General features: G+C 42.9%; 1 protein-coding gene across 2 annotated transcripts; it reads left to right on the top strand.

Annotated features, from left to right (window-relative positions):
- The first annotated feature begins 1,557 nt into the window (after window positions 1-1,557).
- Window positions 1,558-26,063, top strand: G3BP2 (G3BP stress granule assembly factor 2). Of its 2 annotated transcripts, XM_061345848.1 has the most exons (12): window positions 1,558-1,766; window positions 7,963-8,081; window positions 11,598-11,679; window positions 12,842-13,015; window positions 13,892-13,982; window positions 14,939-15,041; window positions 16,257-16,437; window positions 17,396-17,494; window positions 21,451-21,553; window positions 23,563-23,691; window positions 23,878-23,996; window positions 24,698-26,063. In XM_061345848.1, exons 2-12 carry the CDS (start codon window positions 7,987-7,989, stop codon window positions 24,965-24,967), a joined length of 1,446 nt encoding a protein of 481 aa, XP_061201832.1. In that variant the 5' UTR covers window positions 1,558-1,766; window positions 7,963-7,986; the 3' UTR covers window positions 24,968-26,063. The 2 variants fall into 2 exon arrangements, with proteins under 2 accessions (XP_061201832.1, XP_061201833.1); XM_061345849.1 differs by lacking the exon at window positions 17,396-17,494.
- Window positions 26,064-26,900: the final 837 nt, after the last annotated feature.

Genomic DNA, 26,900 nt, shown 5'->3' on the forward strand with positions numbered 1-26,900 from the left:
GATGGGCAGTCACAGTACTCATTGCAGAACAGGCTTTTGTCAGACCATTGTTCATTTCTAACTGCATTTCTTGTCACATCAACAACACAGCCCTGAGCACTCCATCCTTCAACAGCTGCAGCAAACCCTTCAACCTAATTACACGAAGATGCAGAGCTATCACATCTCCTCTCTGCAATACCTCAACCCCTGCAAACTCAGCTCTTTGCTACCTTGCTTTCCCCCTTTGAGGAAAGCACCTTTGCTAGGCAGCTGCCTTCTCCCTGGTATGACCTCCCACAACAACCCAGAAGACCCAGAGTTTGAACCCACATCCTCAAAGTACAAAGTGCCACCTGGAGACTGCTGGAATTCTCCCTCTCCCCTGACCCTGGTTTTCCCCACATAGACACCACTTACCACACAGACCAGAAGGGTTCCTACCTCACTGTGCAGCCTTCATTGAGGTTTACTGGCCAAATAACTAGATAGAATCACAGCCAAGTCCTGCTCGGTGAGCACCAGCAGGGGCAAGCCTGCCTCAGTTTGCAGCACACACTGCACACAATGCTGACTTTGTGCCAGCTACTCCGCAGCCCAGAACCTGAAGTGGCCCAGTAAAAGAGACACAGGTTTTTCATTGACGAATAGATCTAATCCAACAAGCCTTGGACACCATGAGGGTTAAGAAACGCTTCCGCTTCCCAGCAGGGAGCGCTGAAGGCACTTGCCTTGCTGGGCAAGTACAGGCACATAACAGAACTCATCGGCAATGCTCAAGTGGGGCATGAGGAGGAAAACCCAAGTTCTTTTCCGGAGTTCTTTACTCCAAAGTACGTCGTATATCCATCCTGACCTGTGCAGCCTCAGGGACAGAAAGTGATTTGCTTCTGAGAAAGACATTTGAGGCACCACAACTGCTAAAGACATTTGAGGTGGGGATGCCAGCGTCTGCTCAAACATGGAGTTTGGAAACATGATACACTCCAAAGTCCAGCTTCTGCCACTATGGAGAGGGATTGTTTGATTTTTGACCAACAACTATTGATTACATCAGGCCTCAGCATAACTCCAAAGACTGCTCTGGTTCAGTGAGGAGCTTTGAAGCTCCTAGTTACACGTGAGGGAAACTCCGCACTATGACACCCGCATTACACCAACACTGACCATCCTTGCTTTTTAGGCGGCTGGAGAACCTGGGTGAACAGAAGCCGCGCTGCGGCAGCGGAAGGAGCCAGAACGCCTGTAACACCCCCCACCGAGCTCGCTGACATCCCCCCTCCAATGATCCCCGCGCCCTGCCCCGCTCTTGTCCGAGGACAGCCGGCCACACAACAGTTTTCCCACAGCAGGAGGAGGATAACAAAGACCCCGGGAGTCCCGTCGCCCCCAGGTGCGCGACAAGACAACGGGCATCCTCCGCTCCTTGCTCCTAACGTCACTACCCACCCCGGCGATACGCCACCGGGCAACAGAAACGCCGCGCGCCCGCAGACATCACCACGCCAGGGCGGCGGGGATTGGAGGAAAGAGCCCTGCGGAGCCCTGCCCCTCACTCTCGCTTCGACGCAGGCGCGCGCGTGCACGCACGCACAAGCACGCGCGCGCGGTACCCCCAGCCGCCCCTCCCCCGCCCGGCAGTGACACCGCCGCGCCCCGCTCGCCCCGTCCTGCCTCCTCCGCGGGACGAGCAGAGGGACAGGGTCGCTGCGTCCGATACCGAGCAGGTCCTGGGGGGAGACACAGGTGCACGGCCCCGCGCACCGAGGCTTTTCTCTTTCCCTTAGGTGAGCGATGTGGAATCGTGGCTAGGCCCCGCCAATTGCGGGAGGAAGTGTGTGTGGGGGGAGAAGGACAGTTTAACGGTCGCGGCTCTGAGGGGAGCGGCGAGCGCGGGGAGGCAGCTCCCCGGGGCCTGGCTTTTGCCCTTCGCTGGCTGCCTTGCCCGGCTTGGCTGCTGGCTCCCGGCCCGGCTCTCCGGCCGGAGAGGCGCTGGGAGTGTGGGGGTGACGGCTGCTTTTGTTCGCCGTCACCTTGGCGGCTCCGTGCTGCCTGTCCGCGGTCGCGGTTCCGTCTCGCTCTCGGGGGGAGGCCGCGGGAGAAGCGGCCCTCGGAAGCCTCTTCAGGCGCGGCCCCCCGAGCCCTGCGTTACTTGGCCGCAAATGCGGCGTTCTGGTCCGCGCTCGCCTCCCCCAGCTTGCATCACGCCTGGCCTTCCAGGGGCCTCTAGAGGTGTCTGCGTTGGGCATGTGCAGGATGCCTTTTCCTCTGTCTCGCCGGCACTGCAGAAGCGACCGTAGCTGCCCACCCTCGGCTCAGCTCGCCCTCCTTTTAGCTCCCGAATCGGTACTGCGGTGGCATCACTGGCTCGGAGATCTCTAGTTCTGCAGACCTCGCCTCTCTCTGCTTCCTCCCCCCTAGTCACAACCTGAGCTTCTCCCTTTTCATAGGTAATACGGCAGAAGTTGCTGCAATCACCTTTTATTATGCAGATCTGGATGTCTTGAGCTTCTCTTGTTTGTTTTCTGAGCTGAGCTCAGCATGTTCTGAGGCTTTTGCTCCCCTTAACCTCAGAGAGCTCAAGTAGAGGTCATTGTAGCTCCATTGTGGGTGCACAGGAGCATCCCCACTATCAAGCTGTTAAATCCTGTGGTTCATTGGGTGGCGTTGGATCCTGAACTTTGTGTCAAGCATCACCACTGGAAGAACCAATGCAGAAGAGTGAGATTGTTTGATTCCAACCAGAATGACTTAGTCATGTAGCTTTTGTTGTGGCCTTCCATGTTGGTTGGCAGTTTCTGGGCCCTACATGTATGTTCTAGACCTTTCAAGCTCAGTGTGCAAGTATTCTGCTTTGCTATAGAAAGATGTGCAAAGATACCAAAGGTATTTTTGAACTGTTGAGAAATAAAGAGTTATTTTGTTCCTTGCTCTGTTCTTGAGCAGGTAGATTACTTATACACAACCTGGATGTTTAATGCCAGCATGTTATTCTTTGGTCTTCGATGGGATGGAGGAGTAAGAGGGGAAAGATATCTTCTCTTGCTAGGCATTTATTTGTTATATAAAGCACTCTGCTGTTTCAGATTTTTATGTGTTTGTTTGTGGGGTTTCCCCTCTCCCCACCCATTTCTCTGACAGACACTTGTAATTAGGGAGTAGTAGCAGAATGAAGATCCGTGATCAACTTACTCTGTTGGCCTGTGCAGCACAGGCTGTGTCCTGCTCAGTGTTGTATGGTTTCCCCTGAAGTAATGTGGAGCTGCTGTGCATGCCCGAGCTCCTGAAGGTAGTGCAGCTGTCTTGTCAAAGCCCTGCCAATGGGTACGGGGCTTACCTATCTGTATTTGGAGCAGAGAAGGTGATTTAGCTTCTGCAGATAACTTACCATGAATGAGGCATTCTGTGTTCATTGTGATTGTAAGTACCTGCGCTAAGAAAGTCTTTTCATTCTTAACAGTTTCTTCTGGTTGTGGACTCTGATAGTTAGGATGTACTGGAACAGTATTGATCTACCATCTGAAATAACTGTTATAATGGCAGATGTGGGCTTTGCCTTGTGGAATGATAATCTGTATCATATGATTATTTTTTTCATTGGTGAAGAAGATATTTTCTGAGGTAGCTAGCTCAAACTGAAGAGACAACAGAATGAGCCAACTGTCCAGTTTACTTGTCTGATGGTTTTCCTGTTGAATAAAAATGTTGTCCTTTCTGGAACTGAGGTTTCAAATTATACATTTATTCTTACACTTAAAGACTGGTTTACATCATGGAAAAGATGCTAAGGGAACACAGTATCTTAACAGTGTTGAATTTGAGCATTCCTTCTTACTGTAACAGTTGTGACACTGGATGTCATCTCTTTTAAGAGTATTTGACAAATTAAGAACTGCATTGCAACTCAAGGAACATGTGAGAAGATTAATATGTCAGACTAATAGGTATATCTCATGAGCTACCAGGAGGAAAGCACTGAGGCTGGCATTGGATGAGAGAGAGAGATGCAGTACCTGTCCCAGCATGTGTGGTGCTGTTGGTGCTGTTACTGCTGTTCGGGTGGTATTAGCTCTTTAGATGGCACAGTTTAACTGCCCGAAAGATGGTCCCCTGAAGTAGTCATGCCCCTAAAATAATATGGAGGGCTCTTGAGCTCCTATCAAGACCAAACAAACAACACACCCTGAAGAACAGCTTGATATGAAATAACTGCATGCTGCTGCCTTGAGGTGTGGTCAGTTCAGATTGTAGCGGATTAGGGAAAGATCTTAAAATTGAGGGATTGTGGTAGGTTTACAGGCTTACTGGCCCTTACTGCAGATGGAGGAAGATGCAAGTGCTTGTCTTGCAGAGCATGAGAGAGAAGGTGGTTTCAGTACTGAGCCGGCTTGTTTGGAACTTTTGATTTCCGTTTCAGTAATTTTTCATTTCAGTCAATGCTTATTTTACTTTACCATGGAGTACCGCAGCCTTTACAGGGCTGGAGTGTCAGTTACCATTTGGACTTCTAGCTTTACTCAAAATGTGGCTGCTCACACCACGTATTGCAGTGGTGGGGTCTCAGAGCCATGCTATGGACCCTGGTAGCAGGCACGGTCTTTAGGGTATTACTTGCTTGTCTGCAGTAGGAATCACAGTTTAAAAGTGATAATCTGATCTAGGAGAAACCCATCTGTGATTGTGAGATCTCCTCTCCCAGTTTGTTTTCCCTCTGTTCCTGTGTTGTGGGAAGTATCACAGTATTCCTTGTGGCTTTTCTTTGTGTGCTGACTGTATGGGGAGCATCCTTCTGATTTGCAAGAGCGTTTTGCCTAATTTTCTGTTCTGTTTGAATTGTATATGCAAATTAATCAGTGACTGGGACATAAGTTGCAGACTTGTGGATTTAAGAACAAGCCACACTGTTGCACATTTGTTTAAAGCTATAGCTCGATATCTGTGTGCCTTCAGTCATGAACAAATTGTTCTATGGAAGAGTTGTTTAAACCAAAAACAGTTGCTTACAGTTTTTTAGTAGACAAATGGTGAGGTCTGGATCTCCCTCCCAAAGCTTAAAAGTTTGTCTTGTTGGAGGTTTCTTCATGTTCAGATGACACCTTCCTAAACTTGAGCTCCTGACAGAATTTGGTTCACTTTTTGGTTATTTATGAAGTAGAATTGATGAAGCATCCAGGCAGTGTCACTGTTGCTGGTCTGTCTTGAAGCAGGATGGAGATGGCTTTGAACTGCCTCTTTTGGCATCAAAGACTTGGTGCTAGTTTGTTCTCTGGATACCAAATTTGAGCATGCATGTGCCATTTTGTGACCTTGCCACAGATGATTAGTCACATTTATATTTTCTGCAGGATAAGGGAAATAATAACAAATCTTGCATATATTCTATGCAAAAAAAAAAAAAAAGCTTCTCTAATGCGAGAGCTGCTGCTTGAACAAGATGCATACCAGTGAACATTGCAACTACTTGGTGTGTAGTGGCCTTCAGTACTTTTTCAGAAGCAATTGCTGTGGCCCCTCTGCATAATCTGATAGGTGGCAGTTTTACCTTGGTTTGTTGTGAGGTTTTTTGTTGTTTGGTTGGGCTTTTTTAAATTGAGTTGAAAAAGTGACAAACACAGTTTAATAAATAATAAGTAAAATACCCTTCCATCTTTTATTCATTTGCTTACCTGTGCATGCCAATAAAAAATTCCTTTCTCTCCTAACTCTCCCATTGTTTTTCTTTTCTGGAAAGATGTGACTGTGGAAATAAATCAAGATTTGAACTTGGTTGTTTGAGTAACAGTTACAGACTTACTCAGTCCCATCTGTGTGCTTTATGTTATGAATTTGAGTCATGCCAATTGAGGTTATCAGAAGCATAGCACTGGTGCTTGTGCATGTTCCCTTAGCAGTAGAGTCTGGTCCTTGGGGTGGGTGCCTTTAGGTCCCTTACCTGTAATCTGGTCCAGAGGAGAGAGTCCATGTTTTGTTTAGTCTTCCAGCTTGCAGGTCTATTACAAAACAGGTGGCGTGGCTGCTGGTTCTTCTTGGTTCAAGAATTCACTTCAAACCCCATATGCCTTCATGGTAGCACAAGAATTAGAATTACTGAATAGGGTGGGAATTGCATCTTGTCAATTAATTGTTAGGTCAGGTGGATGTAGGCAGGATTACCGGTGGATGAGTGGAGTCGCATGGATGCTCATGTTCCCCTGTCTGTGTAGCTTACAGCTTTATCAGTGTGCATGAAGGAATGAGGTTCTTCAGAAGTGCAGTCGCACTAAAGAGAAACTAGCTTATTTATTTGTTTGCTTGCCACCCCAGTTTCAGTGTTTCTGGCTTGTATGTACACGTATGTCTTGAGCAGTAAGTTCTAATTAAGACACTTTCCCAAGGCTGCTCAGGCTGATTTGAGAATGTGGCTCATTTCATTCAAATGAGAAGAGCACTCAGATTCTTTTTAGCTGTTATTCCTGTACTTTTGAGCATATACCAATGAAAATTGGAAAAATGGCTTTTATGGAGTAAAATGGCGTAAATTTCACTGGTTCCTTTATCTCTAAACACCCCTTGGGCTTGCTAAGATTTGGGTCCTTGACTTTAAGGAGGTGCTATACTAACTGGGACACGTGGAGGTTTTAATCTTCCTGAAACCTGGTTTCATGGTACTCATGCTGATAGCAAGGAGTACCCACATTTTTATTTTATTGCCTTTTAATGACTTGGAGACCTGAACAGTTCATTAAGCTTCTGCTACCCGTACTGAGATCTCTGAAGAGATAATGAAAGGAAATAATACTGAGACAGGTGAAGAATTGTACTGAGACATCATCCTGTAAAACACTGATTCTGTGATGTAAATCAATAGAGCTGTCACTTGAAATACGGGCAGAGGTAGATGGTGCTTATCTCTTAGAGCAGCCAACTGCTTGAAACAGCCAACTGCTGTTTCAAGTACTTAGGGAAGAATTGGCTGTGTATGCTTTCCTTTCTCTGATTTTCTGAAAGGTTTCCGAAAGGTTTCAGTGGCCTTTTCTGAAATAGGACAGCTTCCAATGAGGAAAAGATTTAGAGTGATACAGATCCAATGTAGTGTAGTGACTTGTCACAGATTATTGTTTTGTACCCAGAGGCATTTTCAGTGTTTCTTATGGCATGCCAGCAATTTGTTACCATATGTACTTTGCTTATTGCTGGAGTCACAAGAATGTGTACTGGCTATGATCTGCTTTTCAATCGGTTCTTCAAAAACCAAATGTGATGAAGCTCTGTCCTTGTGTCCTTACAAGTGCTTGTTGTGAAGATCCTATCACCAATTTTGTATTGTGCTTGTGGGGCAGGGGAGAAAAAAAAAAAATCTCACCTGGAGAAACAGGTCCTTCTTTTAAGTTTTCTGACTAAAATTCTCACATGCATGCCATGGCTGTAGTATGAGTCATGTTGGGAAGACCCCTGAACTGGTCATCTCTGAGGAATCAAAGTTTTCCTTCCCAGTCTTAAGGAAATGTGAATCCAACCCACACAATTACTGCAGAATATTGACGCTACCATCTTTGTTACAGATGTCACAAGCAGATGTGCTTGAGATAAGAGTGTTACTGGCTGACCCAAGAAGGTGTATTCCTGCTTGTTTTTCAGTGCTCTTGAACTTGGATTTTTAATTGTGCATCAGTTTATTGCCAGAGGCTTAAATAAATGATGCTAGAGATTTTAAACAGGCTTTTTTTGTTGTTGTTTATTTGGGTATTTTAAGTACCTGTTCTGTAAGGGACTTTGTATCCACTGTTCCTTCTTTGTCAAAGAAGGTCCATAAATGGACCAAGAATCTTTTTATTTATTCAAAAGAGGTTGGGGAGCGTGTTCTGAATTTGTGGAGTAGTTCTGTGTGAGTTAAGGTCCTGTTCAGACTATTTCAATTCTAATATCATCTTGCTCATCCTTTTACAGGGAAGTTGTGATATATAGGGCTGTCTCCAAACTAACATGAATATTTTTTAATTGCAGCATTTTACACTGTGTACCAAAGAAATGGTGATGGAGAAGCCAAGTCCCCTGCTCGTAGGGCGGGAGTTCGTGAGACAGTACTACACCCTGCTAAATAAAGCTCCTGACTTCTTGCACAGGTGATACTTTCACTCACAAAGTGACTAATGTTTTTAAACAGAAGTGTACTTTGTACGTGTATTGTTGGTTATAAATCAGGTAAACACTAAATTCTGAGTATGGGAAGAAATCGACTGGGCTAACTTTTGGAAAACCATTCAATTTTACTGAAAACTCCTGAGACTCTACAACCAAGTCTGATCACATGCCATGGTATCAGGGTATTTCCTGTGTGGAAAAGTGAGCTGCTTCTCAGGTGATAAAATGGTAATGTGGATGTATTCCAGAAATACTTCTCTAAATAAGATGGAAAAGAAAAGGAAAATAAAATGGCAGAGGAAGCACGGGCATGAGATAAGCCTGCTCATTATTTCAGGGTACCAAATTGTGCATTGCCTCTGAGAATTTGTTTATCCAGATTGTGATTGGAGATTTAAGTATAAATGTCATGGCCTAGACACGTGGTAGTACAGTAATACAGTAGGCTTTTTTTACCTGTGTCCACTATTTAACTGGTACTCTAATGTATTTCTTAGTTACTTTTTTCTCCCCTCTTTTTTTTTTCTTCCTTCTTTTTCTGGTTTTGATTGGCTGCACACAACTTGTCACTTAAGATTTTGCATTTCTGCATTTGGTCTTAGAGCAGCATGGGTGTAGTGAATAAGGACAAAACTCACTGCTTGGGTTGTCTCAGAACTTGAGCTAAGGTTCATGGTGAAAAATTGGACTGTTTGAGCACGAGGTGGCTTAATTAAGAATTCAGTCTTCGGTCTAATGCCTCTTTTCATCTATAGCCCTGAGGTAGGGAAAAAGAATGGTGTCATTTTTACTTAAATCACTGGACTGCTGTGGAACCATGGAACCATGTTCTTTTCTGTGTTTAAATCTATTTTTAAGGTGTCTGAGAGTGTATTCCATGCTTTCCTAATCTATGTTTAGTAATCTAACAGAAGGTAAAAGCAGGATCTTGAGCAATTGTAGAATTTTTCCCTGCCCCCAAAACTTCCACTAATGAGTCAGATGAGATTAGCATGGACAGAGCATGGACAAGTATTTCCATGTAGCACATCGGTACCGGATACACAAACTGGCAGCTTACTCTGACCCAAGAACTGCGTTCCTTAGGGACATCGCATGCTCTGGGTACTTTGCCTTGGAGTTAGCTTCTGAGGCAGTCCTGAGGCAGGTCTGTCGGTAAGTCACCGTCTTGTTGACATGTGTGACTGTCCACTGCCTGTAAAGCTCAAGCAGCTGAAATTCTTTTAAGAGACATAGAAAGGGTTTGACTGTACCAGATTTTCAAGGCAAGATTTATGATGGGAGTAAATGATGTGCCAGAAATCCTGATACCAGAACATCAGGGTCCGTTTTGAATGATATAAAAGCCCAAGTTAGTAAGATAAGTTTCTTGTGGAGTGTGCTGTCGTTTTGCTCTGAGAAATTGTGTGCATAAGCAGAGAGGCAAAGAAGAGTTGGTATGAGATGATTAGGCCATGCTTCACAGCTTAATACTAAAGGCGAGGGAAAATTATGTCAGTTCTACAGTGAGATTGTGTTTTCCTTCTGTAACGGTTATTTTCAGTTGCAGTTACACTGTATATTATAGTAAATCACCCATGCCTCAAACCCAGTGTTGAAAATAGTCTTTGATTGTGCTCATAGGAGCATTTACCTGCAGTGATAGTAACTGTAAGCTTGGCAGGATTGGGGGGGGGGGGAGAGGGTGATGGTTGATTTGATTTAAGAAGCAAAACACTGTCAGTATGTGTGTTTCCTCCCTAACTGCTTCAGTCAAAGAAGACAAGCTAGCTGACACATGCAGAGGGAACATGGAGCTGGTGTTCCTGGCACATTTGGGATGTGAACTGGTATTTCCAGATAGGGGTGATAGGAGATTGGCAGAAGTGTACATGGGAGGAAAATTGGTGTCTGGGGAGACATTTAGCCTGTTGAAGACAACTTTGGTGCTTTATAGGAGGTACTGGGTATTACTCCCACCCTTTTAAATCTCAAGCTTTACTTCAACAACTCTGAAATGCAGTGTTCCAAATTATGCTCTGTGTGTGGTACATTGAGTGGGAATGGGGAATTGTCCATAGAAGTTGTCTTCTTTCAGGAATTCTGTTTTCATTAAGGGCTCCAAAAATGTTACAGACTTTTTTACAAATTTCTCTTAAACACGTCTGCACAGAAGTGTCCTAGAGGTTCTGATCTGGTTTGATAGAATCAGAGCTGATTCTTGAACTGCTTGTGTGAAATGTCTTCTAGCCAATTTCAGCCTCTGTCACTGCTGTCCCTCTTTAGGGCTGCAACGATAGCTATTTGTTAAGTTAGGGTAGAATACAGAGGACATTTGCCTTTTGGCTCTTTGGCCCCACATTGTTTGAGTTACGTACTCTGAGAGGACATCTAGTCTTCCCTCTTTCTCTTGATGTTAGTCTCTACAGCAGCTTGCTTGCTGCCACAGAAAGATTTGCTTTTTATGGAATTTTAACTCGGTCCCAGCCTAATCCAGAACACATGGCTTCCTGATGCTTGATGGCCCTCCTCCTTGAAGGTTCGGACAGCAAGTGTTCAAGTTACTGGTTTACCTTATTAAAAGCTTGAGAAAGATCATTGGCTATCCATTATTTTTATTTATTTTATGTATTTATTTGTTTATTTCATTTATATTATTATTATAATGGCCTATCCATTATTGGTCATTATCTAAAGCTTATCCAGGGGTTATGGGTAAGCAGAGGTCAGTTTGCTCTCAAATGGGTGTTACGCAGTGTAGTTTGCATGCCTTTTGCACTTTAGGAGAATTTAGATGGCTTTACTGGCTCTTTAACTGAAAATCTATAATTACATATAACTGGAGACTTCATATTTACTCCTTTCCTGATCTGCAGTTCCCACTCATGAGGTTCTCTGTGTACCAAAGAGTTTAAACAGTTTTTAAAAGCAAGTTGAAACTCTTGGTCCCCCTGTGAAAGCAGTTAATAAGCTATGCTGACTGTGAGGGAGCTTGCTTTGGTAATTAGAGACTGAAAAGAGGTTTTCCTGTCTGCTTATGGACTCTTTCAGCTGACTTCTGCTTTTCCTTGCTGTTAGAAAGTGCTGAACCCTGCTCAAAAACATGGTTATGCAGTTGGTATAACAATCTAATATTTCTTGAACTTTTTTCTGGACATAGCCACAGGAGTTAAAATCTGTGGTTGGTATTTTCAGGAAAAGTAGAACTGGAAAGAATGTCTAGGTTTAGTAGGATAAACAAAGAAATGGCAAAAGAGGAAGTGCTAGTGTTTAAGTTTGTATCTTAGTACTTAACAAGTGAAAGGTTGAGGTTAAGTATCTTGGGCAAACTGGAATACTGAATATTAAGCTTGTTTGTTCCTGTTTCCTTGGAGCCTTGGAAGTGGAAAATGCATCTTGGATTCCTGTTTGTGCTAAAACTCCTGATGCATTGAGCTCTATAGCTTTTGTCTAAAATATTTTTTGGATCTTGGTTATATTTTTTCACTGCTATGACCTTTGCATCTCTTCGTTTGCAGGTTTTATGGCAGGAATTCTTCTTATGTCCATGGAGGACTGGATGCCAGTGGGAAACCACAAGAAGCAGTGTATGGTCAAGCTGTGCGTATCAAAATCAGTCCTGTAGTCCTCATCCATGTTCAGAACTTGTATAAATCAGTCTTATTCCTTACCAAATACTTTGACTTTCGTATCTGGTGAATACTGTATTGTGACACTGCCCCCTATGCAGAGGCAGATAGGAATTTGTTGGCTTGAATTTTTTTTTTTTGTTTGATTGTTGCTGCTTTTCCTGTGGGTTGTGTTTGATTCATCAGCTTTGCATGTGGAGTGCAGAAAGTAGGGTAGGAAGCAAAATCAAGAGGACCTGTTAGACTTGTCCTATTGATGCATCTTATTTCAGTTAAGACTTGGGAAGGGGGCTTTGTGAGTTAAATAGAATTCTATATGTTACCAAATTCTTCCTTAAGTGGAGTTTTCTTACAGTAGAAGGTAACTTGAAGAAATGAGGAAGTAAGGAAACACAAGTTTTCACTTTGATTGTAGCTCTTTATCAGAATAATGTTGTCACCTAAAGGCACCTGCTCACATGGTAGCCACACCTTTGAGCAATGTGGCTCTTAGCTCAGGGCACGTTTGGTTTCTTCTCCTTTCACCAGCAGAGCCTGATTTGGCACCACAAAAATCTTGGTGGTACGGATGTTACCCCCTCCTGTGACATTTGGGTGCTTTGTGTATGTGTAGAGAGTTGAGTTTTTTTTGTTTAGAGGGTAGTGTGGGAGCTTTTTTAACCACAGTGTAAATGCTGTCCTCTCACAGGCCCTTTAAAAAAATGAAAGCCTTAAAATAGGTCACATGTTCTAACATGGCTGGAAAAATGGGATAGCAAGTTGTACACTGTTGCGAAGTGCTTGAATCATAGAATGATTTTCATTGGAAAGGACCTTAAGATGATCTAGCTCCAACCTCCTGCCATGGGCAGGGATGCCTCACACTAGACCATGTCACCCAAGGTCCAACCTAGCCTTGAACACTACCAGGGATGGAGCAGTCACTACTTCTTTGAGCAACCTGTGCCAGTGCCTCAACTTCATACTAAAAGTTAGATGAGCTCAGGTATACTGTTCTCAGGAACCAAGACAGTTCTTGGTTCCTATACTTCCCAGTGGGGTACTTTTTTATGTTAGTTCAGACTTGGGTGTTGAAAAGGTCTGAAGTTCTGTACAAAACCAAGTGTGGCTAAACTGTAGCTCTTTATTTCTAGGAGATCCACAAGAAGGTGATGTCATTACAGTTCAGTGAATGCCACACCAAGATTCGTCATGTGGATGCTCATGCTACTCTGAGTGATGGAGTGGTTGTGCAAGTCATGGGAGAGCTGTCGAACAATGGGCAGCCCATGAGGAAGTTCATGCAAACTTTTGTGCTTGCTCCAGAAGTAAGTATTTATAAGATTGTGTTTTCTTTCAAATAGTGATGATGGAAACCTGACCTGTATCTGCAGTTTGTCATAGTGGGGCAAAAAAATATCTCTCTTAGAGCTTGGCCTGAAGGCTATCATTAAATGTGTCACGGTGCAGAGAAACAAGTTTGTTGGATCCATCCTTAGCTTTTTTATTTTCTTAGACTTGAAGTATTGGAGCAGTAATACAAAGCAAATTGGAGCTTGCATCTGGTAACTGCTTTGGCACAGATCAATAAAACATACTGTTCATCTCTGCAGATCAAGTCTCTAGTGTAGTTCTGTACTTTGTTGAAGTCTGTTGGCAAATGTGAGTGTGGGTTGATGCTGCACAAGCTACTGCTGGGATCGAGCTCTTAGTGAGAGCAGAGTAAGGGTAAAAGGTATTTTGTGTTCTTTCTACTCTTTTCCTGCATTGCCTCACAAACTATGGTGTTGTTGATGATTAATATTTCAGTTTTGTTCAATTTCTTTGTTGTTACCCTGTGCAGTGCTATAAGTGTACAGTCACCCGCTGAAGATTCAGTCTGTTTTTGTAATAGGAAAAATTCAAGTTTCTTACTGAAACTGAGGGACTTTAGGTTTATTTAGAATCTGTGATTACTGTGACTAAGAAAAATTGGGAGGTTCTTGCTGCTTGAAACTTCCTCTTTCAATTGGGCAGAAGTTACTGTTCAATTGTAGAGAAGTGGTACTCTTTGGAAAACAGCTTTAGTGAAATAATCCTAGGTCACATTGTTGTTGTGTACCACAGAGAGCTTCTCTCTCTAACCCATCTTTGTTGTTGATGACCAATGTACTGCATATGCAAAAACAAACAAACAAACAAAAAAGTGTGTTGCTCTTTTACAGGGCTCTGTTCCAAACAAGTTCTATGTCCATAATGATATCTTCAGATATGAAGATGAAGTATTTGGGGATTCAGAAGGAGAACTTGACGAAGGTAAGAACTGTGTTTGTAACTCATTCTTGTTCTAGCAGCACTTTCAGAAGTGTCTAGAGGTGGAAAGATGTGAGTTGTGTGTCTTTCTGATGTATGGGAATAATTTGGGAGGTGGAGTATAGTTTGTGGTGCTGAAAATACTTGCTGGTCCAAACATTCTGTGAAAGGAAGGTTGTGCAGTAGTACCTTACTCCTTGAAGGGCTGAACTGGCTCAGGGTGGATGGTGCTTGGCAAAAAATGGAAATAATGAGCAATATTCTGCTGCCACTGGTTTTGTCAGGTAGACTTGATTTATTGAATCAGTATAATTTTTAGATGAAGTAATTTGAAGAAGTCAAATTGGCTTTTCAAATATGACATGTAGTTCACTTTCATATCATCATCACATTCAGTAATTCATTTCCTTTTGGGGGCTGAACTTGACCTGGGTGTATTTTCCCCTCTGTTGATTGGGACAAAGCAAATCTATGTACGTACATGTGTTCACTGGATAATTTCTAGCGTTTTTTATGAGACAGCAAATTCGAGTGTGTATATACATGTGTTCACTGAATAAGTTCTGGGTTTTTTTCATCATGGTTCTGTGGAACAGAGCATCTAGGCACCTGTATTTGAAGTTAATCTTCTTAGTCTGATGTACTGAGATTTTTATGAGCTAATAGTGCAATCTTTCCTGTTTACTGCTACCATAAGAAAAGTATCTGACCCATGAGCATTCCTCCCAGACCTTCCTATCAGCAGTATGTCTCTAGTTTCTCCTTTTTTTGGAAAACAGTAAGAAACAAAGCTTGTTGAACGAGTGGAAGTGTCTTTTAGCTTTCCTTGCAGCTAATTTTGCCTTATTTTTGTTGGTGAAGCTTTATTTTGATCCCTACTACTTTAATATGCTTTTATTTTTAGTGTAGTTTGTGTGAACTTGCAGGCATTTTTAAAGATGTTTTTCTTTTTCTGTCAGAGTCTGAGGAAGAGGTGGAAGAGGAGCAAGAAGAAAGGCAACCATCACCTGAACCTGTGCAAGAGAACACGAGCAGTACTTACTATGAAAACCATGCTGTAACGTAAGAAGTCCATTTCATTGTATGAAGTTGCTTTGTTTAATGAAAACAGTAGAATTGCTTTGGTTTTGGATTCTGGATGTGATTTAATAGGTAGTTTTGGAAACTACTACACTTGATACTGGTCTGTGTTATATTATTTTGAAACATCACTTCTTGAATGGAGAGAGGAAGTGAGGGATGCTCTTATGCTTATTTTCACTTCTCGTTTCAAATGTGAGGTGAAAAGGTAGCAACCCTTAAGTCTTTGTTAATTTGTCACATAAATTTATATCAGTTAGGTTATACAGTGTAATTTATGTGAACAGACAGGTTAATAAAAGAGTAGTTAATTATACCTTCTCAAATTTGGGTACCACTTGGAACTGAGAGGAAGGTCTACTTTTTGAGAAGTAGAAATATGCTTACTACATAACTAGATGATATCTGCTAAGCACATCACTGACAACCCTAAATGCTGTTCACGCAGCGCTTCTGATGAGAAATCTTATGGATTAGGGGTGTCTGCAGAAATTCTGTCAATGACTTGTTCAAGATAATGCAGGAAGTTCTAGATACCTAAAAGCATAAAGTCAAGTCTTGTTTTTGGGTTACTGTGCCGATCAGAATGAAGTCATAAAGACAACGTTCATTAGATAGTCGCCTGTGGCAGGAGCTAATAGGCAGAAGCATGTGAAATTTTCTAAGCTTTTGGAGTGCCTGAAGAGAGGACTGCATAACTTCAGTTCCCTTATATTTCACTCAGAGTAGAGAAGTTCTGTGTGAGTTTCAGTAAACAAGACTCACAACTCCTTTGGCAAGGAACTTTTATGGCAGTTTTGTAAATAACCTGTGTGTTTCGTTCAAAAATTGACTTCATTTATGCATGTAGCTTAATTTTCCATTGATCTCTTACTGTGCTCCTATTCCTTTAGGAGCATTCCTTTATTCCTATTCCTTTCCTGTTGCTTATGGGTTTTACATGTCTGTGTGATTTTCAGATTCTCTGCAGAGAATTGTAAACCATGTCTTTGCTTCATCAGGAGTAAAAACTGGCTTTGTATGCAACTGCATGAGTACAGCTTAACTTCTCATAGTACCGTACATGTAGGTACATATGATAGCAACTGGAAATGGAGTGATCTTTCTGATACCAACCATTACCATATCATAGCTTATAAGAGGTCATAAAGTACAAAGCAAGTGATAAGCTGCATAACATGCACTTGATTATTGTAGCAATGGGATAGAGGAGGCACTAGAAGAATCCTCTCATGAACCTGAGCCAGAATCAGAGTCTGAAATGAAAACTGAGGAGCTGAAAGCTGAAGTAGAAGAAAAGACCCTTGAGGAGCTAGAAGAGAAGTCTCCATCTCCACCTCCTGTAGAACCTGTTTCACTCCCACAAGAGCCACCAAAGGTTAGTTCGAAGTTGTATCTGTGCTTCTAGGTGCAGATGGTAAACCAAAAGATTTGGAATTGACCTTAGCCTTTTTGGGTGGCTAAACCACTGCCTTGTTCAGTGTTATGCTGTATGAACAGCTAGACTTGAACCTTGAACTTTTAAAGATGCCAGCTTTCACTATAAAAGGAAATAATGGTTTTGAGTTCTGCTCAAGTCACCTATTGTAAATTGAATGCTCTGCTTATAAAGTGTATGTGTTGTGGTTTATGCACGTGTAAACCTTTTTAAATGTGAAGTTAATATACGCTAGGAAAACACCTCAAGCTACCATCAAGAAAAGTCGCTTAAAATGGAACCACTGCTCTTCCTTGAAAAAAAAAAAAAAGTAATGCATTGACACTTGCCAAACTGCTGGCAGTATGGTCCACAATCACTATGGGGGCATCAACTGTCTCCTTCAGATACGATGCCTAATCTTAAAAACCACTGTGTGCATCACCTGATACAGTGACACCTATGGTTGTTTGAAAGAGATGGGAGGAACCGGTGAAAGCTGGACAGAGGTCCCTTTGTAGCTCCTATGTTTATTTTTTTCCCAATCCTTTTTCTCCTTTCTGTTTTTACTTTTAAGTTCCGGTGTCCACTTTCTTTCTCTGTGGAGAAGACACTGAACACTGCAGGGTTTTCAGTCCTAGGTTTGTTATATCATGGAAAGCAGTGATCTGGGGATGCTGAGGGAACTGGGCTCGCTCACATATCAATAGTGGGCAAGGTACACACTTGCTCCATGCCACTGGAGTCCACAGACAACTAGAACTTCAAATCCTTCTCTGTTCTTTGTTGTAATGCTTGCACAAAAATTATTTAACAGTCAGATATGAACCAAAAGTGTGATTTCAGCAGACGAGTTTCCCTGTAGGAATGTCAGTGGTTTGCCATGATTAGTAGCCTAGGTTTGTTGCATTTCCTGCAGGCTTTCTCTTGGGCTTCAGTGACCAGTAAAAACCTGCCTCCTAGTGGTACTGTTTCTTCCTCTGGAATTCCACCCCATGTTAAAGCACCAGTCTCACAGGTAACCCATCTGTGAACGCCTTGGATTGTCTCATTACTTCTGCAGACTGCTTCAGTTGTGTAAATTAACAGATCAATTTGTTTGACTTAAATTGCACAAATAAATTGTGTCTTTAATGTTAATGCACTCGCCTTCTTGTCACAAGCAAAGGCACATACACATAACAGGTGTAACTTCGGGTGATAGTGACCTTAAAATCTGTTCGTATGGAGCCAGGAGATTGCTACTGACATTTTTGTGACCTATCTTAGTGGGATATGGTTTTGTTTACAAGGGGAAAACAAAACTAAACAAAAAACTTGCCACAAAATGGCTGTTTTCTAATACGTGCTTGAAAGGGGTATTTCATTGACTGAGGTGCCCCTGCATTAAAAGGGATAGCACCGTTTCTGATAAGGTGCAAGATTGCCTTGTAAGGCTAACGTCTATGGAAATATGCTGGATTTCATTATCCATCCATAATTAACTTGTTACAGAACCCTGTACCAACTTATGACTGTGTGAGGAATGGAAGGATTCACATTTCCTTGCCAGGACAATGCCATCTTCCCATTCCTGGGTTGACTGGGTGAGAAGGGGAAAGAGGAAGGAAAGTTTGACTGGGTTATAGCTCATGTCCTGCACATGCCAAGCCGGTGTGAGACAGTCTTAGACTCTCAATTCAGCTTTCTCTCTGTATATAACACCCCTGAAAATGTGTACTTTAACCTCTTCTATTGATGCTGTGTACCAAAGTACTCATATGTTGTAGTAGCTCATGTCCAGCCTTTTTAAAGGACTGCAGTTTTCAGTAGAGCAGCTAGATTATTGCAGCTGTTGATATTCCATTGGTTTCTTCTCCACTGATTTACTGACAGAGAGGAACCTGCCTAGGATTGCCCTTCAGCCAAACGCATGTTGAAAAAGAAAACACAGAAAAAACAACACCTTGTATGGTGTTGCTTCTGGTCTGAGGGGCTGTCATGGGAATGAGATAATGGCAGTGTATTAAGTTCTGAAGCCTGTCTGTCTTCAGCAGCTTCACCAGGGCTTTGAGCATTTTAGGTAGTATTTGAGCCATAAAAAAATGTGTTTTCTCTAGGACAGAATAGATTTTCCTTATGCAAACCTCAGATTAGTTTTGACTTATTCACTGTAGGGATGGTGGATTTTTGTAATATGATTGCAAAATTTGTTTCATATTGTCTGTACGAAAGAGCAGAATATAGCTTTTAAATTTCCCTTTAACCTCTTTTGCATTGCCTCTGCAGCTAGTGATGCATTCTGCCTTTTAGATTACTTGTGTTGTGACTTTATGAATTAAGTAATTGTGTGGAGAAGTTTCTGAACAATACTGAAATGGCACGAATTTCAACTCACAGCTCTTCTGGAGACAGAATCACTTAGTTCTTGGTTCTTTTTCTTGCACGCTTTTCAGACATGGTACATAGAAAGCAGGTAGAAAAGGCACCAGAACAATTTCTGCCAGGAGTTAGAGATCAGTAGCAGCTTTTTTCTGTTGTCTTGAATCCCTTAATGCCAGATACTTAATGCAGGTAAACAAGGATAGTAGATTGCACCGGTGTGGGGGTGGCTCCTTTGGAATGCTGCTCTAGCATGATCTAGTGATGTTGCAGCTGTAACTCGTGATGCAGCTGTTACCTGTCCTTCTCTGCATCACTCCAGCTTTCCCTCCCATCTTTTAGCAAGTTAAAAATATAGCCTCTATAGTGTTAACTCAGAACCCCTCAAAGGAATGCACACATACTGTTTTGGATATAAACCAGGTCGGTTCCTGTTGATGGAGATCTGTGGAGTTAAACAGGTTAGCATTTCTTGCCATTTTTTTCTTCTTGTTGGTGATGAGAAGTCACCCTGCCTACACTGATAAATCAGGCCTTCTCTTTATAGCGTCTTCAGATCTTCTGACCTGCCATTTGCATGAACACTTCAGCTGTCTAGGGGTGCCATAGGGACAGAGGTAGGCAGCCCCAACTCTGGTCTGCTCTCTCAGAAGTGGTGCATTCAGGAAAAAAAGAGCTATTTATAGCATTCTCTTACCACCTTAGATCTGCTTGGACTCTGGATACACTCTTTCATACCATGTAGAGCTTTTGTGGAAGTGATTGATGAATGGCTTTAGTAAGTTCTGTGATCCACATTTACCTCAGGAACAGTGTGGGGGCTATCTGAGTTACGTATCTGACCTAGCTACTGGAATTATGGCTAGATGATGTGGGGTTTTCTCTTGTGTTTTCATGTGAAGTGTGGTTTCTTGCTGTTTTCTTAGCTAGTTGTTTCTTGGCATGTATTTTGATTGTGGCAGGCATCTCTAAGAGAAGATTTTAAGCCTTGTGAGATTTCAAAAGTGGAATTGTACCAGCCCTTGAAGGCACCTCTTCTCTTTCTGTCCCATTCTCTGTTTCAGGGGGGTATTCAGTTCCAAAGTTGGTGAGTAAAGGCTGACTTGTGGCTGGTTTTGCTGCCGTTGCCAGTAGTATTGCAATAGCAGAAAAAGGTCCTTTTCCCTCCCCATGTGAGCTCCTGAAGAGGAGAGACAATGTCACCTTTTGTTTAATTGTTCCCAAAGCCCTGTTACGCTGATGTTTGTGGCATACTTGGCTCCTTTAGTGTCTGTTGGAATCCTTGTTCTGTGCCTCTCAGTTCGCTTTGTGTGCTCTGTGAAATGAGAGCTGCAATTAGAGAAAAGATCTGTGAGTAAAAGATGGCAGGGGAGCTCCAGTGATCTGTGATGAGGCACAGTGAAAGGGATTTAACAGCAAGGCTGATTTTTCAACCTTATTCTTGGAGTTGAAAAAATGATCCTAGAAATGGTGGAAGGACAAGCTGAGTAGAGCATGAGTGATAGAAGGGCTGAATCGTTTCTTATGTGCATAATACCTGAATGTTTCATGTAAAATACAGTCTTTTTACCCCTGTGAGGTACTCTGGCTGGAACCATCAGTTGTCTTGAGTTCTTAAACAAAAATAAGGGAGAAGTTTAACATCAGCTGCTTCTCCACAGCAGTCTGGGCCTATAGCCATTATCCTTGTGTTTAATCTTCCTTGGAGGCTAGTGTTCTTCTTTGTGCTCCTAAGGATCATTTTATTTTTCTAAGATAAGAACCTAGCACACCAGCAGCTGCTGGACCGCTGTACTGAAAATGGAATTCAAAAAATGTTGGAAATTGCTTTAGTAACCAACGGGCTACACTGTTCTGTCCCTTTTTCTCAAATTATCTTTAAAAGCATTCTTTTGCTTGCAGAAAATGGAATAGGTGTTCTAGTTCCTAGGAACATGAAGGGCGTACTTTGAGCATCATGTCCTTGACATCAGAGAAATGGAGGAATATCCTCCGCAGATAGCCTGAAGAAATTGCTGTTTCAGATGGCTTTATTGTATCAGAAATACTAACTATGCTCTGAGGGCTTTTGGTCTGTTCTCTTTCTTTTTTGGTGTTTTCCTTACAGTTGTTCTGCACTCGAGGAAAAGAACCCCCAGGGACTCAGTCTCACTCAAAATGTCATTTGCCCATCTCTTTGTGTTCATCTCAGACTACCTTCTAATCTATGAAGTTTGAGCTTGGCATGAGGAATATTATTTCATCTGTGTGGGGTTTTTAGTCACGCTCAGGAATTCCTGAATAACAAAATGTTGCAGTCTCAGTGCCTGGTCAAACATGGACAATTCACCTTAGCCATGTTCTGGGCAGCCACTCTGATGAAGAGGTGTTTGTTTTGCACCTTTTAGCAGTGATAACTCAACACTGCAGTCCTGGATTGGTACAGAGGAATTTATAGAGGTGGAAAAAAATGCATTCCCAAACAGATTGACATGGGTGTATATCTTCTGGAGTTAATTTTGTGCATGCCACTTACGTGTCTTGTGTTGGGGGGAGGAGGGAGCTTGTTTTGGTGAGTTTTGGAGGTTTTTATTAAGCTGGTGTTTAATAGTGCCTGTTTTTCTCCTGTTTTAGCCAAGAGTTGAAACTAAACCTGAAGCTCAGTCTCAGCCTCCTCGTGCCCGTGAGCAGCGTCCCAGGGAAAGACCTGGTTTTCCACCCCGAGGACCTCGACCAGGTAATGTAGACCAGCTTCTGTGTCTGCTTGGGACTAGTTACTTGCAAGGAGAGGCATACTAGTTACTTACACGGAGAGGTACCTCCTTGATGGGTCTTGTATATACCTGTGTCGTATTTGACTGATAACAAAATGTCTGTTCCTTCTGCCTTCAACTAGAAATGGGGCGGTATGATTTGGAGTCCTGGCTGGTGATGACCTGTTGCAAAGATCAGACATAATTTCCAATCTTCTGCTTTGTTTTTTGTTAGTCAGGCCATTCACTTCTCTGTTTAAGCATTTTTCATGCAGCTTGGTGTAGTTTTGAAAAGCTGGAATGGAAATCTGATGGTTTTTTCCATGTCCTCTAGTTTTGCTGAACCTTGCAAGTGAGAGCTCTTAAACATCTCCTGTTGTTCTTTGTTTTGGAAGCAGATCTTCCCACTGTGTGAGCCTCAGTCAGTTAGTAATTTTATACATATTTTTCCATCTTTTTTAGTTGTCTAAAATGCCATTCTCAGCTTAGCTGCCTTGTGTTTGCCTTAGTTTGTGAGCAGCCAGCTCTCTGCGTTTTATTACTCATACAGAGTATCCAAATTTGTAGGAGGTTCTGGCTAGAAAACATGCAGGTTCCTTGACAGTCATCGGCAGTGGTGTTGAGAGTTGGAAGCCTTCTGAGTTGTGTTTATTTGTGTAGCCCGGTCGCTCGACAAACTGTGGGCAAAAGCTGTCCAGCCGAAGGCCCATAGTTGCAGGACATTGATGAGTTCATAGTCTTTTCTAAGTATGAAAATCCATCCCGAGTTCTAAGGGAAGGGATGGCATCTGTGATTATCCTGACGTGGCTCTGCCAGCTTGAAGTGCTTAAGTCTCAGTGGCTGTAAGTGTCTCTTCCAGGTCTAGCTAAAACTGATTCTAGTGAAGGTGTTCAGTAAGTGCATACCAAACTGTGGTACAGATTCGGCTTACAAGTGCTTTTGGCTTGAGTCAGTGCCAAGTGTATCTTCACTCAGGGGCAGCACTGAAACTGAAAGGATTAAAGGCACCAGGAAAGAACCGTGGCGTCTGTTACAGATCAATGTTTCATGTTTTCTTAACATGTCATCTGCAGCGGGGAGCACAAGCTGCAACTTCGGACTAAATCGAGTTACAAGTCTGCATTTCTACTACTCTTGGATGTGATACAAGTCATATAGAAAATGTGTCACAGAGCCTGAGCCTTTTAATTCTGGTCCGGGAGTAGCAGAAGCAGGGGAGATAAAGCTGAAATCTCAGGAGACCAAGTGGTAGAACTTCAGTCCTATGACCTTGTTTTCAAAGACATTCGTGGAGCTGTTTTATCTGCTGAAAGAAATGCTGTAAATGGGCCTGTAGAGGAAACTGAGGAGAGAAAGGGGTATATACCTACATTGTACCGCTACAGGTACAAAAGGAGTAACAGTGTTCTGCTCTCACACTGCAAGGCAGGTCATAATTTAGTAGAGAGATACTGGGAAAGGTTTTCTCTTGCATATTAGAAAAAAGACTCATACTTCAGTTGAACTTCAGAGAACATGAGGGACTCTCACTTGTGGTTGGGACAACATGGTGGAAGATGAAAGCCAGAAGAGGTGACTGGCAAATACTGTTTTTAACATGAGTGACAAAGTAAGGAAACTTACTGTGCTGAGGAATTGATGAAGAGGTGACTTAAATCCAGATCTTTTACAAAGTATATTCCAATAGGTAGTGAGCTCCTCTGCAATATAACAATTTAAGATGTAACAAGAACCTCTTACACAAACCAGTGTACCCGGTGTTTTAGTTAACGTGAATTTTATTGAACCTAACCAGGGAAACCAGGTGAAAGGAAACAAATACCTTGTGGTATTATTACAAATTGTGTAAAGAGGAGGATAAGCTCAAGAGCTAAAGGTACAGAATTGTTTGAGCGAACATGTTTGGTGCTGTTCATAGATGTGCTTGTCTGAATCTACGCACATCTTACAACCCTGGTGGCTCTACCTTCTTCTTCTTCCTGTTGACTTTAGGGAGAGGGGACATGGAACAGAACGAGTCGGATAATCGTCGGATCATTCGCTATCCAGACAGCCACCAGCTCTTTGTTGGGAACTTGCCACATGATATCGATGAGAGTGAACTGAAGGAGTTCTTCATGAGTAAGTAGCAATTTCGGCTGCAGAAACTAAGCAGAAAAACTGTGTTGAGAAGCCACGTAATGTTCACTTAGTGCCAGCTGGGGAACTTCTACATGCTGTGACACTGCAGGTGTTGAACAAATGGAGGGGTGGTAGAGCTGGCACTGTGGGTTTTGTTATTGTGACTTTTCCCTTGTGTCTTCCCAGGCTTTGGAAATGTGGTAGAACTTCGCATCAATACTAAAGGAGTGGGAGGAAAACTGCCCAATTTTGGTTTTGTGGTATTTGACGATTCTGAGCCGGTCCAGCGTATTTTAGTTGCAAAAGTAAGTATTGGCATTGAGTAACCTCCAAAGGATGGAGTGAGTGTCCTGAACCCCAAATGGTGTGGGCTGTCCAGTTTGCCTTGCTGTTGTTTGTGGCATTCAGGCAGTTGTAAGACAAATATAGTTTTGGCATAGTCATTCTGTCAGGAGCAGTCTGGAGCTTAGAGTAGCATTCTTCAAACCACATCAGACCTTGCATAGAGACACCATGTGGAGCTCAACACTCTTAGAGATCCTTTTAAGCTGAAAGTTGAGTATGTAACCTTTTGAAGGGCAGCGCATGGAGCTCTGAATTCTGCATCATGGGACTGAGGAAGAGGAGCAGGGTGATTTGTGGTTGTGACTTGAGGAATTGGAGAAGAGAAAGCAGCGGTGTGCATTTCTAGAATGTGGAACCAAGGCTTGGTTGAATAAATCTTCAGGAGCTTTAGCCCTGAGGTGAATAGGCTGAAATGGGCAGTGAAGAGTCTAAAGATGTCCCTGCCCTTACTGGAGGATGACACTTAATTCTTTGCATGTCAAATGAATTTAGAAATGCCATTCCATTTGCTGTAGACCACTGGGGCTAAGGTTGTGTGGTTCAGGGAATAAATTGGTTTGAAGGTAGGCTGAGAACACAGTGTTTTTATATGCCTTGTGTAAGCAGCATCTGTGGAATGGAGGCTAACTAATGGTGTGCCTTGACCACTTTTCCCTATAAGCCTATTATGTTCCGGGGTGAGGTGCGCTTGAACGTAGAAGAGAAAAAAACAAGAGCTGCTCGTGAGCGAGAAACCCGAGGAGGCGACGATCGTAGGGATATTCGGCGCAATGATAGAGGTCCTGGGGGTCCCCGTGGAATAGTGGGTGGTGGCATGATGCGAGACCGTGATGGAAGAGGACCCCCTCCGAGAGGCGGCATGGCGCAGAAGCTCGGTTCTGGACGAGGCACCGGGCAGATGGAAGGCCGCTTCACTGGACAGCGTCGCTGAGCCCTCCACTGCGGGCAGTCTGTCTTGGAAGTGGTACATTATCCATCATGTTTGCATTCTTGTTAATTTTTTTTTTTGGCTTTGGAATGTGACACAGCCCGTCTGGTCATTTCTTCGATGTGAAAGCATCTTTTGGTTTCCAGTTTAAATTGAGGTGGACGTTCTTTCCCCAGTTTCACAACAGGAGTCATGCTGTTAATTTATAAATGTAGACTTGGAGAATTGAGGACTGGAAAAAAAAAAAAAAAAAAAAAAAAGACTGGTTAACTATCTGCAACAAAAGTGAACTAAAGGACATGCCCACTAGAATCCAGGTCCTTTCAGTCCAAAACCCTCTGCTGCACATTTTGTGTAAGTGTTCCTGTTTCTGCCCATTACTGTTGGAAACACAAGTAGTGCAATTTGTGCAATTGGAGAAGCTTGCCTTTTTTCTTTTTTTCTTTTTCTTTTTTTTTTTTGTCTTTCTTAGAACACTTGGCTCCAAACAAACTCATGTTTACACACTCATCCAAATGCACTAATGGGTACTCTGGACTCATTTGTACTGACAGCTGCAGGAGGCATCGGAGGGAAAGACCTTCATCCTCTTCCTCAGACAGAATAGCTTGGGAAACAATGCGGGCATCTGATCTGTTTGCTGTGACCAACATATGTACACACACAAACCTTAATAAGACTATGAGTTTATTCCAGAAGGAATCCATTTAGCTGTAAACTAAGCAGAACCCTGAGTTTCAAAGTCATAGCCCTGAGTACACAGCAGGTTCAATAGCTCATGTCCAATTTTTCTACCTGCCCCTCTTCAGTACCGGGATGGCTGCTCAACACACTCTTTCCCCTCACCCCTTCGATAAGCATTGTACAGTGAAATTTGTCTTGACTGTATTTGAGTTCTCTGGTAATGTAATAAGCATGATGGTGCCTTCTCTGAATACATCATTCCAGTCTTGCTGGTGATTTTGTACAGTATAGTGTATGAATTACTGTGCTGCAAAGCCGATCGGCTGTAAAGCATTTAAAGGAAATTGTGGAAAAATTGTATTAAAAAAAAACCCAATTGCAGTATCTTTCAATCAGTAAACGTTGATGAAATGATCATCCACCTTGCTTGTCACTTTACAAGTTCGCCTGGTTTTTTGCAGAGGGGGGGAAGGGAGGAAGAAGGCATCGAGCAGTGTCCAGGTTGCCTCTTCTCTTAAACAGTTACAAAAAATGGAGTTGACATCTCCCTTGGACACACATCTCAAAAGTCAGTCAGGAATGGTGGATGCTTTTGGCCAGCTCAGAATGGGTAGAACTGAGCCTCTTTGGTAAGGGTGAGCTTATCAAATGAGGGTACTGCAATTTCCCAAGAACCAAACAGCAGCTCTTAAGCATTTGCATTTTCCAGTTGCACTTTCTTAAAAACTCTTAACTCGTTTTGCACATAATTCTCAGATGAAGTTGGCACTCATGTGACTCTGGACCGAAGGCTTGGAAGGAGACACCCTCTCGTGCAGCTGACTGGTGGGTTTCCAGTGCAGAGGTCTGCTTCCAGATGACATTCTGGAGCGCATTCCGAGGGGGGGGTGCAAAAGCGTAAAGCTGCTGCTGCTGGGCATGGAAGACCTCCCTCCCATCAGCCAACTGCCATGTTAAGACAGCACAGCAGCCTGGTTCTGTATTATGCAGTCAGCTGCTGGTTTCACTTAAGTTGGAAGATGTTGCACATATTTCTCTGAGGCATTAGACCAAGTGAAGCAGCATCTGTATTTTCTCCCAGACACAAGGTTTTCTGTGTTCAGTGGTAAGTCTTGCACTATTTTCATACACTTTTTTTCCCCTGGGCGCGTTTCTAACAGTTTCCATGTCCGTATTCCAGTTTTCTGTTGGAAGGTCTCACGTTTTTAGTTGTTACCTGGAGGTCTGTGGTACTTGAACCACTCGCCACGTA

Source organism: Neopsephotus bourkii, unplaced genomic scaffold (assembly GCF_033783945.1).
Source record: "Neopsephotus bourkii isolate Nb327-2 ecotype Australia unplaced genomic scaffold, CSIRO-AGI_Nbou_v1 NB_244, whole genome shotgun sequence".
Taxonomy (NCBI): Eukaryota; Metazoa; Chordata; class Aves; order Psittaciformes; family Psittacidae; genus Neopsephotus; species Neopsephotus bourkii.

What these genes read in the sequence shown, in the direction of transcription:
- G3BP2 (XM_061345848.1), top strand. Translation starts at nt 7,987, where the DNA reads ATGGTGATGGAGAAGCCAAGTCCCCTGCTCGTAGGGCGGGAGTTCGTG. An exon ending in TCCCACAAGAGCCACCAAAG is followed by an intron (nt 16,438 to 17,395) that starts GTTAGTTCGAAG and finishes CATTTCCTGCAG; the next exon opens with GCTTTCTCTTGGGCTTCAGT. An exon ending in AGCGTATTTTAGTTGCAAAA is followed by an intron (nt 23,997 to 24,697) that starts GTAAGTATTGGC and finishes TTTCCCTATAAG; the next exon opens with CCTATTATGTTCCGGGGTGA.